The 14,636-nt window shown below is 39.7% G+C and overlaps 1 protein-coding gene across 1 annotated transcript; it reads right to left on the minus strand.

Annotated features, from left to right (window-relative positions):
* Nucleotides 1–11,667: 11,667 nt before the first annotated feature.
* SNAI2 (snail family transcriptional repressor 2) lies at nucleotides 11,668–13,977 on the minus strand. Its single transcript, XM_009489837.2, has 3 exons — nucleotides 13,899–13,977; nucleotides 12,788–13,333; nucleotides 11,668–11,849 (listed from the first exon to the last, which is right to left on the minus strand). The coding sequence occupies exons 1-3, from the start codon at nucleotides 13,975–13,977 to the stop codon at nucleotides 11,668–11,670; spliced, it is 807 nt and encodes a 268-aa protein (XP_009488112.1).
* Nucleotides 13,978–14,636: the final 659 nt, after the last annotated feature.

Here is a 14,636-nt window from a genome sequence, read left to right on the forward strand (position 1 = left end):
GAAACAATAGTATTTTTCCAATGCTGAGAATCTCAGAATTCTTCCTAGGAGATGCCACTTCCAGTGGAATTTTTCTGTATTTTTACAAATGTAATCCAGTAGGATCCAAGAGGATCCATGTATTCATGGGTTTCAGGTGTACCTGTTAGCTTTGAAAGGCCCCTGGGATGCAGTGGAACTCCTGCACTCTAATTTTACCTGCTCAGCCATTTGTTTTGTCGTCTTTTTGCTTTGACTTCTGCTGCTTGCAACACCAAAGTAAAATGCCACTCAATGAATAGTGAAGATCTTCACTATGGTGTTCTTCCATGCTTTCCTTCCATGTTTTGGTCAGCCAGAGAACTGGTTCCTCTACTAACATTTATAATCTCCTTGAGGACTGTCCCAGTTGAAACCTTTCTGAGTGAAGCGGTGCCAATATACTGCCTTGAGCTGCATATCTCTTTGAGACTTGTCTGCCTTTGCAGTATATTGTTTGGCTGCTTGAAGGTGACTACAAGTGTAGTGGTTACACTTGATTACTGTGATCTTTTTTTTCTGGGTAACTATAGGAACAATACACTCAGTGTAGTTTTTTTAACGAAAATTGGGATTTTGGAATACAGAGGAGGATGTGAATGTGCCACATATTAATAGTACTGCTCAAAAAGCCAAAGTATCATTTAGAGTTTCATTTTACTCTAATTTTATCTCTGCCTAAGTGCAGAAAATGTTTCCATGTATACTTTTGTATATACATACCTACATTTGTATGTATACATACATATATATGTTTAGAAGGACTTGTTTTAATTAAGAAAATGGGAAATGTAACATAGCTGGAACAGATTAAAACAGAAGAGTTTTAGTGGACCAGAAAACATATTGCACTGATAAGGATTTTTTGTTTTAAATTCAATCCTACCATAAAGTCATTTATTACCCATTGTTTGTTTTTCTAGAAAGGCCAGTGCAGCACCATTTGCTGGCTGATTGACAATGCAACTCTTTTTTTACAACTTGGAATTTAAAACAGGAAGGCTGCCATTCACATCAGTTAAGAAGTCTACATTTTAGATCACCTGGAAAGGTTCATCTTTGGCATAAGCAGATGGGAGGTTCAAATGGCTAAAACCAAAATGGAACATTCCCGGCTCAGCATAGTTCATGCATGTGTAGTTATCTGGAAAAACAAAGTCAGGAGTAATTAAAGAAATGCATTTCACTTCAGCCTCCATTTCTACCAACTTATTAGTTACCCCCTCAAAGAAGAAGAGAAATGATCATTTTACATCCCTCAACAGAAACTGCAACAGTACAGCAAGCCTGGCTTGTCAGCTGAGTTTCATACATCGAAATCTGCAGCTAATCACTCCTGGTCCAACCAGGAAAGGTCACAGCAATCCTGCTGAACTATTACTGAGGTGTTACAAGACATGGACATTATTCACTAAAAACAGGCAAGGAGAAAATAAAATGAAAGCAAATGGATTAACTCTAGCCTATTTGCTGTAGTCCCACCGTGAGAAGGACTGTTTCCGGCTCTTCTTCTGCCACCAAACATACATTTTCCCACCCCCTAATTCCCATCACAAGTCACCTCAAAATCCTGTCATTTAAGCAGGAATGTCTGGGCTATAATTTAGGCTCAATCCTGGAGCAAGAATGTATGTAAGCTGCACTGTCCTGAGACTCAGATCAGGTCTGTGTCAGGAACTTTTGCCAAGAGTGTAGGGCTGTTGTGGTTTGGGGTTTTTTTTGTCTTTTTTTTTCCTTGAAGCACTTGTGTACTGACAAAAGCTAAAGTCTAGTTGTAGTTATATTGGCTTGCAAGTTGCTCTTGTGCTTGGGCAACCAGGAGAAGCACTGCTGGCAAAGCACATTTTGTCAATATGAATTGTGCATATGCTAGGAGAGTTTGCTGCACAGTTACATCAGCAAAATCTCCTGGAGAAGAGGCTCATCCTTGGATACCTGAGTGAAACACCGGCCTGCTTTTTTCCCAGCTGCACCAGGTCAGAGTGTGGTGGCTCCTGGCAGAGTGTTAGGCACCACTACCAGGGCATTAAAGAACATGAGGATAAGGTTAAAGGACAATCTTGTCCGACGTAGTGAGCATTAACATTCACAAGAGTGGCTCTGTTTCAAGGGAGAAGACAGTCCTGCTCCTAGACAGTTTGACGTGGTCATAATCTATCAGTGAAGGAGCAATACAAGTGTATGGTTTGACTTTAATGATACTTCTTCAAAATATTACTTTGTCCTTTCAAAATGACGGATTGCATGGATACTGAGCTACAGCGTTCATCTGTGTAGGTAATATATGTTGCAATTTTAGTTACGGGCCCCTAAAAAATGTACTATGCCAGATTCTAAGATCTTTCTCAGAAAACAACTTCCTTTATGTGTAGGAACAAAGTAATGTGAGTAAGAGAAGTTATCAGGACTAAAAGACCTCCAAGCTGTTTAAGTTAAAGCTGTTAAAGACCTACTCCTGTTTAAAGTGGGGGACCAAAATCACACACCATTATGTGATGGCAACATATTTTTGGTTTTGTGCATGCCACAGAACAGATCTTTCCATTAGTGACCTAAGATGCAAACAGACATTTGTTTTCTTTAAGAACTGTGGCACTTCTTCTGACAGAGTCAACAAGCAGTAGCAAGCACTGTACATCCAGCATTTCCTCTCTTGACCACATTGTCTAAAAGCGCGAAGAGAAGATCCGTAATTTCGGGTTGTGTTCAAGAGACCTCTTGTGAAATTTTTACTCTTTGTTTTAAACAGGGAGATATGAATAAGATGGAAAAGCATTTACCAAAGATGGATAGAAAAATCTTCACAAATATAGGGGAGCTCAGATTTAATGTCATGTCTGCAGTTATCAGAAAATCTGTGAGGAATTATATTTTCAAAAATCACTTGAATTTGGCCTAAATAATAAGTCAATATCATGCATTCTTTCCACCAGTATGTACAAAAAAGCATGGAGAAAAATGTTAAAAAACCCTATAAACTTACCACAGAAACTCAGAATTACCACCTTAGCATTTTTAGCACAGCAATCTGACATACAAATTATAGCAGCAAAAGGCAAGGGTTCATCACAGATAATTCTGATTTCTCTCCAGCCTGCATGATTATACAGGAAGAAAAAAGGTTTACTAGAAGAAAGGACCCATAGAGCTCCAAATAGGTCAGTGTTTTAGGAAGAACAAGAGGCCGAGGCTTACAGACTTCTGGATCTACTTCCTTCTTAATACTACAAACCTAAACAAATAACACTTGTGATGTAGTACATGGGATTGTACTGCAGCAAAGGGTTATTGAAAATTGCCATTTCTGTTAGCAAATATCCATATAGATTTGAAATACTGCTTCTGACAGTGACAAATGCAAAGTTCACTGGGAGAAAATCACTGTATGGGACAATCCCAGGATAGCTTGTACATAGGAGAATTTTTACCACCAGAATGCCATAGACATAAAAACAATAGGAGCATATTATAATGATTTTCAGAATAACTTAGTTCCCTTCAGTGCCTTCTGGGATCTAATTAAGTTTGGTAGAAAGAAAGAATACCCTTTCTTTTTTTTTCTTTTTTTTTTCCCCCCAAACTGGAAAAGAATGCTTTATCTGAGAAAAAAATATTAATATTCCTGTTTTAAAAAGCTGAAAAATAATGGAAATATATTTTTAGTTAAAAGTTTTAGATTTAACCCCCCCACCCCAGATTGTAACAGAACTGTTTCTTAAAATATTTTCCCAATTTTAATTCTGTACATTTAATTTTACATGTTTTTAATATAAAAAAATATATATAGTTTATCATTATTTTGGATGGTCCTGTTATTCATAGTTTATATTTGTGTAATTTAAAAAAAATCTACTATGTCCTTAGTTCCTACTATATTTTGTAGCAATAAAAACAATAATCAGACATACTTGATCTATCAGCTGCAGCCTTAGCTGGCGTCAACATTTCTTCTCAAACCTAAGCACTGCTGAACCTCTGAGTTTCTCCTGTTACAGAAGCCTGACCTGGAAGGTAATTTGTAATTGATATTTACTGCTTGTAAATACATATTAAATAGAATACCTGCCTATGAAGGCTGACATTTTAACAGTCCTTAAGACCTCTCTTTTTCTTTTCTTTGTTCCCAGAACCCATGTTGTCCTGCCAGTGTGACATACTGAAGCCTCTCAGGTCAGACAGAGCATTTGAGTTCAACTATTTGGAAGCAGCCCCCAGTCATGGCTCTCTGCTGTGACCACTAAACCAGAACTTACAGTGGTGATTTTGTAACTTGTGAGGAGAGGTCGCTGGGAAATAAAAATATCCGTAAGAGCAACTATTTTTTCTGCCAATAGTGGGAAAAGTGGGGACAGAGAGAAGGAGCGGAGGAATTTCTTGAAACTACCTAGAAGCTGAAAGCCATTTTCCAAAAAACCCCGATTTTTTTTGTCAGTAAGTCAGGGCTGTCAAAAAATCCTGACTGTTTCTGAGTGTGGGCCCTGTCCAGTCAGAACGAGTTAGGATCTGGACTGAGATGCCAAGTTGTTTCACAAACACCACCAAAATGTCCATCACGAGTCACAAGATTCTTTTTTTAATTTCCCCAGGACACAGCAACCTGGCCTGGTTTCATGTACTACAGATGAACAGTGAGTGCTTTGCTATAAATCTTGGTGAACTGTCTTCCAAAATACCTTTTTATCACATTTAAAGATGTAAAAATTTAATGATTTCATGCTAAATATGATGTAGCTTTTACAGAGATGGGGGGGATTTTTATTAGTCTTTTATGCATAATATTATTACTTTAAGTTGTTGATTGTTATTCATTCAATTTTTGCTGGAGTTACTTAATAACTGTCAGGTTTCATTCTTCTAACTCTTTATCCATTGTCAGCTGTGGATGATCTGCCAGCCCACATGAGAGGGCAGGTTACATTCAAAGGAATTTACTTTGGTTTAGGGACATGTGCAAAATCTGAGCTAATTGCAGTGCAACTTTATACTTTAACTGCTTCTTATTAGCGGCTTAGCAGATGTCTGTGACTTCGTACTCTGATGTTCAGTGCTTGTACTGGGAACCCACAGGACTCAGTGAGACGCAGGCACTTCTCTGCGAGGGATTTGTTAAACCAGGCTCCTGCGTTCCCAGGTCATGCCTTTGAAGAAGATATGTGAAGGTGATGGTCGGGAGCTGCTGCCATTTGATGGCCCAGCATGTAACGTGTATTTGTTGTTCAGACCCACGTCCAGGGCTGCTTAGAGGATGTGGTAATGCCTGTGTCTATCTAGTATTAAAAGATCCATCATCCCCTGACTCTGATCCCCTGTAAGCCACATCTGGGAAGGAGGTGATTCCTATGTAAGACAGAGAAAACAGTAACAGAAGGGGATAAAACAAGAGAAGTAAGGAGAATGTAGAGGCTTAGCAAGGTGAGGAATGGCTTTCTGTAGTCGTCTTTGGCTAGGCAAAAAGCTCTCATATAGTATAAGTAATATAAAGCTAAACTTCTAGGAAAGTATTCTGATCCAGAATGTGTAGCATTCGCAGTCCTTCCCATGCTGAGTGGGTGGGCAGACAACTCGAAGAACACCCTCCTTTGACTTTGTCCTCCAAGAAAGCACCCTTGTGCTTGCATTTAAACCCATCTTTTTTAATTGAGGGAGGGCTCTGGCAACAAAACAAGGGATCTATCTCTGTGGGTTTTTCTGAAGCAGATCCCCCAAATTAGGGTTTCAGTGAAAGGATTTGCGTGTTTGAATGCACAGGCTGGTCAGCTGCATATTAACCTGTGTAAAGAGACCATGTGAATGTCTGCATGTACCTCAGTTGCTCTTCCAGGCTTACAGGGTGAAGGTTACTAAAAACGTTGGAGGCTATGTGAATTTGAGCTGGCATTCATCTGATTGCTGTTTTCTGTGTCTTCTTTTGACAAAATGATGTAAAAATATGTTTGCATAAATTATAGCTATAAAAGGGCATTTATTTCCTCTTGGCAAGGGCTGCCAAACTATGATTTTCAGCCACCTTGCAGCTATTTAGTGTATGCACTGGGCAAACTTCTGGTGGTGCATAGAAAGCAGAGAGGAACAGAGACAAGAGATGGGTGTGTTCAATACCCAGGTAAAAGGGAGAGAGGAAAGAGGTGTAACAAAAAGCAGCTGTTGCATTTTGCAATAACTTTTTTCTTACAGAGATGTGGGGAAAACAAAAGAAGGACGTCCATGAAGGAGCACTTACGTTTTTGTACCCGAAATGGTGAGTGAACAGGAAGAAAAAACACAGGAAAGTATTGGTTTGGATGGCATTCCTGAAGTCCTGAAGAGATAAGAGGAGCAAGGTGACCAAACTGCCAAACAAGTATAAACACCACTGTGCATTTTTAGATTCTTTTTTTTTTTTAATCTCTAGCCTGGTTTGGCTATGTGTCCATAGGAAGAGACAGCAATGCAAGTATGCAATTAGGCTGCACCATGGCCTCAAAGACTTTGCTAAGCCATGTTTCATACAGTGTCTCAAAACCGATATGCTTCTGCAGCAAGATACGCACCCCTTTAAGAAACCCATGTCAAATACTCACCTGAGGCACGCTAATGCTGCACTCTGCAGCAGGACAGGGCAACTCTTGCTCTCCCCAGACAGCACAGTCCCATCCTCCATACCCTTCAAAGTTACTGATGACTTAGTATAGATTTGGAATGAATTAATATTTTTGGGAAGAAGGGACAGAGCATGCAAGCATCATTTTTGTTTGTACTCTACTGTTACGGCTCATACGGTTTCTACAACCTTTATGCATCTTATCAGCATCCCATCAGAAACTGAGTGGTATTTCCACCTCTACTCAGCAATGGCAAAGCCCATCTGCAGTGCTGGATCCAGTTCTGGGCTCACCAAAACAAGATGGACAAGAGAATACTGGAGGCCAATGAAGGACCACAAAGGTAATTAAGAGATTGGAGCATCTCTCATATGGGAGGGACTGAGACAGCTTGAGAAGAAAAAACTCAAGGGAGATCTTATCAATGTGTATAAACACCTGACGAGAGGGAGTAAAGAAGACAGCCAGACTCTTAGCATTGCCCAGTGACAGGACAAGAGGCAGCGCACACCATCTGAAATAGAGGAAATTACCCCTTTTTTACTGTAAGGGTGACTGAGCACTGGCACAGATTGCCCAGAGAGGTCGTGGAGCCTCCATTCTCGGAGATATTCAAAACCCGGCTGGACAGTCTTAGGTAAACTACTGACCCTGCTTTGAGCAGAGGGGTTGGACTTGGCAATCTCCAGAGGTGCCTTCCCACCTCAACTGTTCTGTGACTCTGTGATTTCACTTGCACTGTCTGTTCTTATTTCTTGCAGCTTTCATTTGATACTACAAGATATGCAGGTTGGAGTGCACTTCTCACATTCCACTCTTTATATTTCTGCGAACCGGAATTATAATTTATATATTTTAACTGTTAAAATACCTACTTTAAAGAGAGAAAAACAAGCATCTGGGACAGCTAGTAAAAAAACATTATTTCTAAAGCAGTGATGTTCATCATTAAAAATGTCTTATTCAAAAATAAAAATATGTTTTAAGATGAAATATTGATTTGTTTTTGCGGCAGGGAAAATCAGCTGTAGCACAAGACATCAGAATTAAATTACCAGGTTTCCCATTGTCCTTCCTTTTTTAATTGAAATTATGGGATCTTTAGGGTGCTTCTTTTTTTATATGATTTTATGGAGCTTAGAGTAATAGGCCCTGAGCTTGCTTAATGATAACAGGAACTATAATAACCCAAATAACAGAGTAAAATGCAGAAGACAGATTTCATGGTGCCTTTATCTGAGACGCATTTATTTTAACCCTTTGGTGAGTGCATAGGATGCTTTTCTGAACGCCACATTACACAGTAGGATAATTGCAGTGTTTTGAGCATAAATGTGTACTTTGTTCTGTCTTCATTTTGTGCACATCTTACTTCATTCTGCAGCCTCTGAGGTGAAAAGCATGCCCAAACAGAAGCAAGGGAAGAGAAAAGAGGAAACCAAAGTGAATCAATTATTGCCTTCAGCCTTGAGAAACTCATACATTCAACTTGTAACTGCACATGTGCTGTGGTGGTTCAGCTCTTCTCTGCACACTGGAAGTTCACTCAGGAGGTGAATGTCAGTTGCCAGAACATACTAAAGGAAGTATCTAGCTCTTATTCCCTGTAATGGGCAATCATATAACCAAAAAAGGCATATATTTAGAGTATTTGGAGAAACCTCTGGATAAACGTCCCTTCCCCAGATCTACTGATGTTAAGCAACTCATTAGTGAAGAGTTAAAAAAACCGCTATGAAATATGTTGTATATAGGTTGCTATCATGCAGGTGTCTTTTGAGGAGAGGCTGGCCTTTTGATAGCTTAACTTTTCACTTGAAAGAATTACATTTAGCACTGGTGTCAAAAATTAAAAATAAAAAAGTGGTTGATATCAGAAAAGAGCAATGAAGATATTTGGAGTGCAGGGAGCATGTTTTCCTAAGAAAGATTTTAGAATTTGATTATTTAGATATAGAATCAGAGATGTCTTGTGAGAAATGTAGCAATGGCCAAAGAGATTCAATGGGTAGATTCACCATGGGGGGTGCTTTTCGCTCACGTTTCGAGAAAATCGTAGGAGTCAGTGACCAGCAGCTCAGAACAGAATTCAATTTACATTGATAAATAGCTTGTGCAGGTACAGAAGGGCATTTCTATATTACTGAGGTAAAACTATTAATGGAAAATGTTTTGGATAAATGTCCTGACAGAAAATAGAAAGCAGTCTCACAGGAAAAGCAAGAGAAATTCAGCTGGCTGGGAAGTCTATTCTGCAACTGGACAGAGAGCTAGGAATCTGTGATAGTGCACTCTGTTTCAATTAAAGACATGAGCCAGAAGAGCTTCTAGTCTTTCCCATCTTTGTGTTTTATGAGTACAGGTGTTACAGGCATGCAAAGTAGCATATCTTAATTGTCATCTCCAAATCAGACCAGTTCCACTTGTGTTTGGTTTAGCATACTGTATTTTGATGAAGTTTTCATCTGATTTCCCTTAAGGACAACAGTAGACTTTCCACTCATTCAGGAAGTCAAGCTCTTATGCTATTTCATTTACTGTGGGTGTAGAGAATTTAAAGTGTGAATTAAAACAATGGAAAAGCCTTTGTGACATGACACAGGAGAGCAAACCTAGAACTTTGACAGTACAAATAGCTGTTGACTGCCAGAGCTTTACTCATACACCAGTAAACTTTGCTCTGGGAAGAGAAAGCTGCACAAAGAACTGCTGGAGCCTAAGAACTTCAAAGCGAATGACATGGAAGTGCAAATCAATAGAGTAACCACATGAAACTTTTCAAGGGTATTTGATGCCTTCATGTGTTCATTTCAAAATGTTACCTCACAAATTCCCACTAACCCTATCTTTCTCGAACTCTCTAGCTATTTCCTGAAAAAAAATCTAACAGGTCCTAGGGAATGGTTGTTATAACCCTGAGATTTTGTCAGAAGATGCTTGGAGAATATGAAAAGCTTCATTTGAGCTGATCTTCTTTTTAGTACAGTACTTCCCATGGGGAAAAGGCACAAAACTTCTGTCGTGTGCCTGTTGCCTAAGTTACTCCAGTGCAGTCCTGCTGAACCACTCATCTGCAGGACTCAGCTGGAGGAGACACAAGGCTTGCATGGTCTGTTGCATTATGTTACTGAAATGAGCTCTTTTTCTAGAAATTTGCACCTTGTGTTTATCCAACTGTAATATTCTTCTTAAATTGTTGGAATTCTGGGTTTGCTATTACTTGCTCCTGCTGGTACCCTAATGTAGACATAGTCCTCTTTAGATTGGACACCAGCTAGTGCCTATTTGGTTTTGAGCTTTGTGCTTTGTTAAAAGTTGAAAGTAGTGTTTTGCACTAGTCAGTAATGATGAGACGTGATTTGTTGATGTTGTAATGCTTTTATATAGTTCAGATCTTGGAGTCCTTAGTCAAATCATCTGTACTGGATAATTCCTGTGATATATCAGCTGATATACAGTCATAATACATTCATTTGACAGTTCTGGTATGTAAGATACTTTAATGAAGATATCTTTAATCTTTCTGAAATGACCATATAAAGTACATCGTACTGTGACTTGACCACTACTTTAAAAGAGCATCATGCAAACTTTACTGAACTCCTGTAAGGCTCCACTGACTTTAATGACCCAGATTTCCTAATGCCAGAGTTACAATAACACTGCTCTAATAGCACCCTTTCAACTGTTAAAATGCAAGAAAGAAGTTTCTTTTAAATGTTTTTGATAAAATATATTTCACAATGTTGTCATACTGTTGCAAGCAGCAAAAAAGCAACAGTGTTTTTTGAAGCAGTCACCCTAGAAAAATGCTCTGTGTGGTTTTAAATGTTTTAAAATGCAATGGGTATATTCCTTTCTCATGTTCAGTACTTGTGAACTAAGGATTCACATCTTAAATTCACTTTTATCTTCCTTTGGTCATGTAGAGACACTTGAAATTTTCTATGTTCCAAAACCTTGATAAACCAGACACAGTTGTTTTCTTTAATTAGAACAAACGACAGAAATCTTACTTAAAAATGTTTATTGTAAAAAAGTGGCTAGAAAACAACATAAATTCCACTTCACACTTTCTTCAAGTTATCTATAGATGCTGCTATAGGCAACAATTCACTTTCATTCATAACACATTCAATCATATAAAAATAAAAATATTTACATTATGTCCACATACTTTACAAAATCATCAATAAAAAAGGCACTTGGAGGGGTAATGCTGAAAATATTGCATTTCCTTTGTGCATTTAAAAAAAATAATTGTCAAACTCCCATGAACCCCCTCTCTTGCACTTATTCCCATTTTTAAAAAAAGATTAAAGTTTAGAGGAACTATTCCATATTAAAAGATGGTCAAGCATGCACCAGGAATGTTTGAAGCTACAGTCTTTTTTTTTTTTTTTAAAAGGCACATGCAGTTAATTTGTGGCTTTCAATTTTTCGTACATTCTATTACATGGGGTTTTTTTTTTTCCTCTCTTAATGATGCAATTTTAAAGCATTTCAGATCATTAATGAAGGCCTTGGCTTCTAATAAAATAAAAAACACAGCAATGAATAATATTAAACATTTACTAAGGTAAACTTGGAATACTTTTTAAGGCACCTGAGATAAATGGTGTCTAGCAAAATTCACTTGGGTAGTATTTTTATTAAAAGTTCCACTTAAAATACTGTTTCTTTGGTTGAAATGGCTTGGCAGGAATGTATTGTTAACTTTGCAGCCTTTTCTAAGCAAGAAAAGACGACCTACATTTGGCTTCATCTATAAAGAAAGCTGACAATGCTTCTTCCTTTAGATCTACTTGAAATGTCATGCATGGTGTCTTTCCCCATATTTCAGAATTCACACTTAGGAATGTGAATGTGTGACTGAACAGAAACTACTTAAAGCTCATTTCTACTGACATTCTAAGTTCTTCCACTATTTTGTTTGGTTGCTTGTTTGGTGGTGTTTTGGGTTTTTTTGGCTGAAAAGTAGACGAGAAAACGCCTTTGGATTTCCACTTATCATTTGGAACAGGAGTGGAGAAATGCATCGAGTCCAGGTAAACATTGACTGCATGACTCAGTGTGCTACACAGCAGCCAGATTCCTCATGTTTGTGCAGAAGAGACATTCTGGAGAAAGTTTTGGAGCAATTTTTGCACTGGTATTTCTTCACATCTGAGTGGGTCTGCAGATGAGCCCTCAGATTGGATCTGTCTGCAAAAGCCCTGTTGCAATGAGGACAGGAAAACGGCTTCTCTCCTAAAAAGGAAACATCAAGGAAAAATAGGATAAAACTTTAAAAAAGAAGTACATGTTTAGGTCAGGTAGAACCCGCTTTTATCCTAAGAAACAAATAAACAAACAGAAAGGACTTGTTATAATAAAGAATGTGTAATAAAAAGTTAATCAGGCCACAGATACAACAGCTTTCAGCACTGCTGACTGTACTTGCAGAACTCAGTCTTTTCAGAATATGCTGCTAAGTGCAGTCTCTGAAGACAAGCTGCTGACACCTTCTGCATCTACAGGTGCAGGCAGTACTTTTAGATTGGGCTCCTCACAAAATTTTCAAATATTTTTGTAGAACTTCTCCTGCTTAGCGCTGTGTGAATTACTTGGGACAAGGGCTTTGACTGAAAAGCAGCGAAGAGCAGTACAGACATTATACTGTACCCAGTGTCATACTCAAAATCAAGTTTTTGCCTCAACAGAAAAGAAAAAAAAAAAAAAAAAAAAGACTGCTTTGGTGATGATGTGTTCCTAATTCTTAAGGACTTGAGATAGTGCCTGCAAAACTTGCCAACTGCTTAAGGAGTCAGAAAGCAGCCCCTCATGCATTGCCTTTCTGTTTTGCTGCTTGATTTCAGAGTCAGCTGGAGCCTTCTCAAAGCTAGCAATTTCCAAAGCCTGAAAGTTAACATAAAATCCTTAAAGTAAAACCTTCCTAAACTGTCCTAAAATTATCAAGGGAGCAATGCTGATTTATGTCAGTATCTGGCCCACAGTTATGAGACCATGCTACATTCCCCTCCCAACCACCCCCCAAGAGGGAGAATTTAGCCTTTTGACGATACATTTGAAATTCTGCGTATGCATTTCAAGGTTAGTAAAGAAACACTGCTGGTTTTTCCACCTGTGGAGAAAAACAGCAAAAGGGCATCCTGACGTTACAGCAACAAGAAACTGCAATTTCTTACCAGTGTGAGTTCTAATGTGTCCTTGAAGTAGCCAGGGTCTAGAGAAAGCCTTTCCGCAGATCTTGCAGACACAAGGTAGTGTGTGGGTCCTGATGTGCATCTTAAGCGCTCCCAGGCTGACATACTCCTTGTCACAGTACTTGCAGCTGAACGATTTCCTAGACTGGGCATCACAGTGCAGCTGCTTATGTTTGGCCAACCCAGAGAAAGTTGAATAGGTCTTGTTACATAAACTGCACTGAAACTTTTCGGCTTCGATTGCATGGGGGTCTGAAAGCTTGGACTGGATTCTCTCTTCTTCATCACTAATGGGACTTTCTGAACCACTGTGATCTTTGGAGGAGGTGTCAGACGGTGGAGGTGGGCTGACTCTTCCCAAAGATGAGGGGTATCCAGAAAGCGGAGAGAGGTCGCTGGGTAATGGAGACGGTAGCAGCCCGGTTGTAGTCCACACGGTAATCGGATTGTAAGCTACTGAGCTCAGGATCTCTGGCTGTGGTATGATAGGGACTGGATAGCTTTCATACAGGTATGGGGATATAATCACTGGAGAAAGAAGAAAATTTTAAGGTAAGAGAAGCAAAAAGTACTTCAAAAGGCAGCAAAATTAACATTTTGGGGATTATAAGGTGGCTAAATTAAACACCCGGTATGGTCATCTGAATACAAGGAGGATTAAGGAAATACTATTTCATACATGCATTCTGATGGGCAGAGACAGTGCCCTTGGACAGACAAATTACAGCTGGAGAGTCTCTTCAAGGCCGCATGCTGTTTCTAAAGCTGTGCAGCCTGATACAATGAAGCAGTGAAACTTCCTGAGGGATTTGGATAAAAGTTTCATTTCCACCACGAGCAGATACAGAACAGGAAAACTCCAAATCCTCTCTAAGTAACTGCGTTCAAGTGGATGAGCAAACTTTGTGATTCATTCTGGGCAGCACTGACATATTTCTCCAAACTCCCTCCTTGTAAGCAAAAGAAAAAAGAGCTAGCGATGAACTAACCCATTCCCTGAAGCCTGAAAAGCAATCCCACCCCTCCTCATTACTGCCACGCAACGACCGCGACCTCAGAAGCGACGCGGTGGCATTAGATTTCATTTTGTTACCTGTATGAGTGTCCAGCTCGCTGTAATTGGGCTTCTTGGATGAATTGAAATGCTTCTTGACCAGGAAGGAGCGTGGCATTTTGGATGCAGGGGTTCTCCTTCTTCCAGGCTCTCCTCGCGGGTGGGTGTCACGGTGCGCAGCACACACGCACGCACACGCAATCACTGCGAGCGCATCGGTCCCTACCGCGCTGCCTGCCCCGCGCAGTCCATCCGCTGGGGCTGTGTAGTGGCAGTGCAGAGGCGCCTTGAAAAGTGCCGTAAATACCCCCTCGTCAGGTGCAGGGGGGAAGGGTTTTCCGCTCCTCCAATCACTTCGGGATGTTCTCAAGCACTTTTCCAAAGAGGCTGTTTTTCTGGGAGGGCTCTGGGGCTGCTGGCAGGAGGGATCCAATCCCTGCTCGGAGGGTTTGGTTCAGGTTTCAGCTCCTCCCGCTGGAGACAGCTGTGAACCGAGGAGCAAGCTGTGGTCAGAGCGCGTTATCCTGCCACAAAGTGGGTGTCTGCTGCTCTGTAGAATTTCAGTCTAGAAAAATGTGTTGGTCAAAGTGCTTTTAAAAAAAAGGTCAGTTTACTGATTCAGCTGAATTCTTTTTTTCTTACTGACAGAGGCCTGGATAAGTCATAGGCACTGAAACTTTTTTTTTTTTTTTCTTTTTTAACCCGAGTCTGGTTTCCAGATGTTTGATACAAGAATTACAATGGAACAAACTGTTCATTAAGGGCAGAAGGGGGGGA

Source organism: Pelecanus crispus, chromosome 2 (assembly GCF_030463565.1).
Source record: "Pelecanus crispus isolate bPelCri1 chromosome 2, bPelCri1.pri, whole genome shotgun sequence".
Taxonomy (NCBI): Eukaryota; Metazoa; Chordata; class Aves; order Pelecaniformes; family Pelecanidae; genus Pelecanus; species Pelecanus crispus.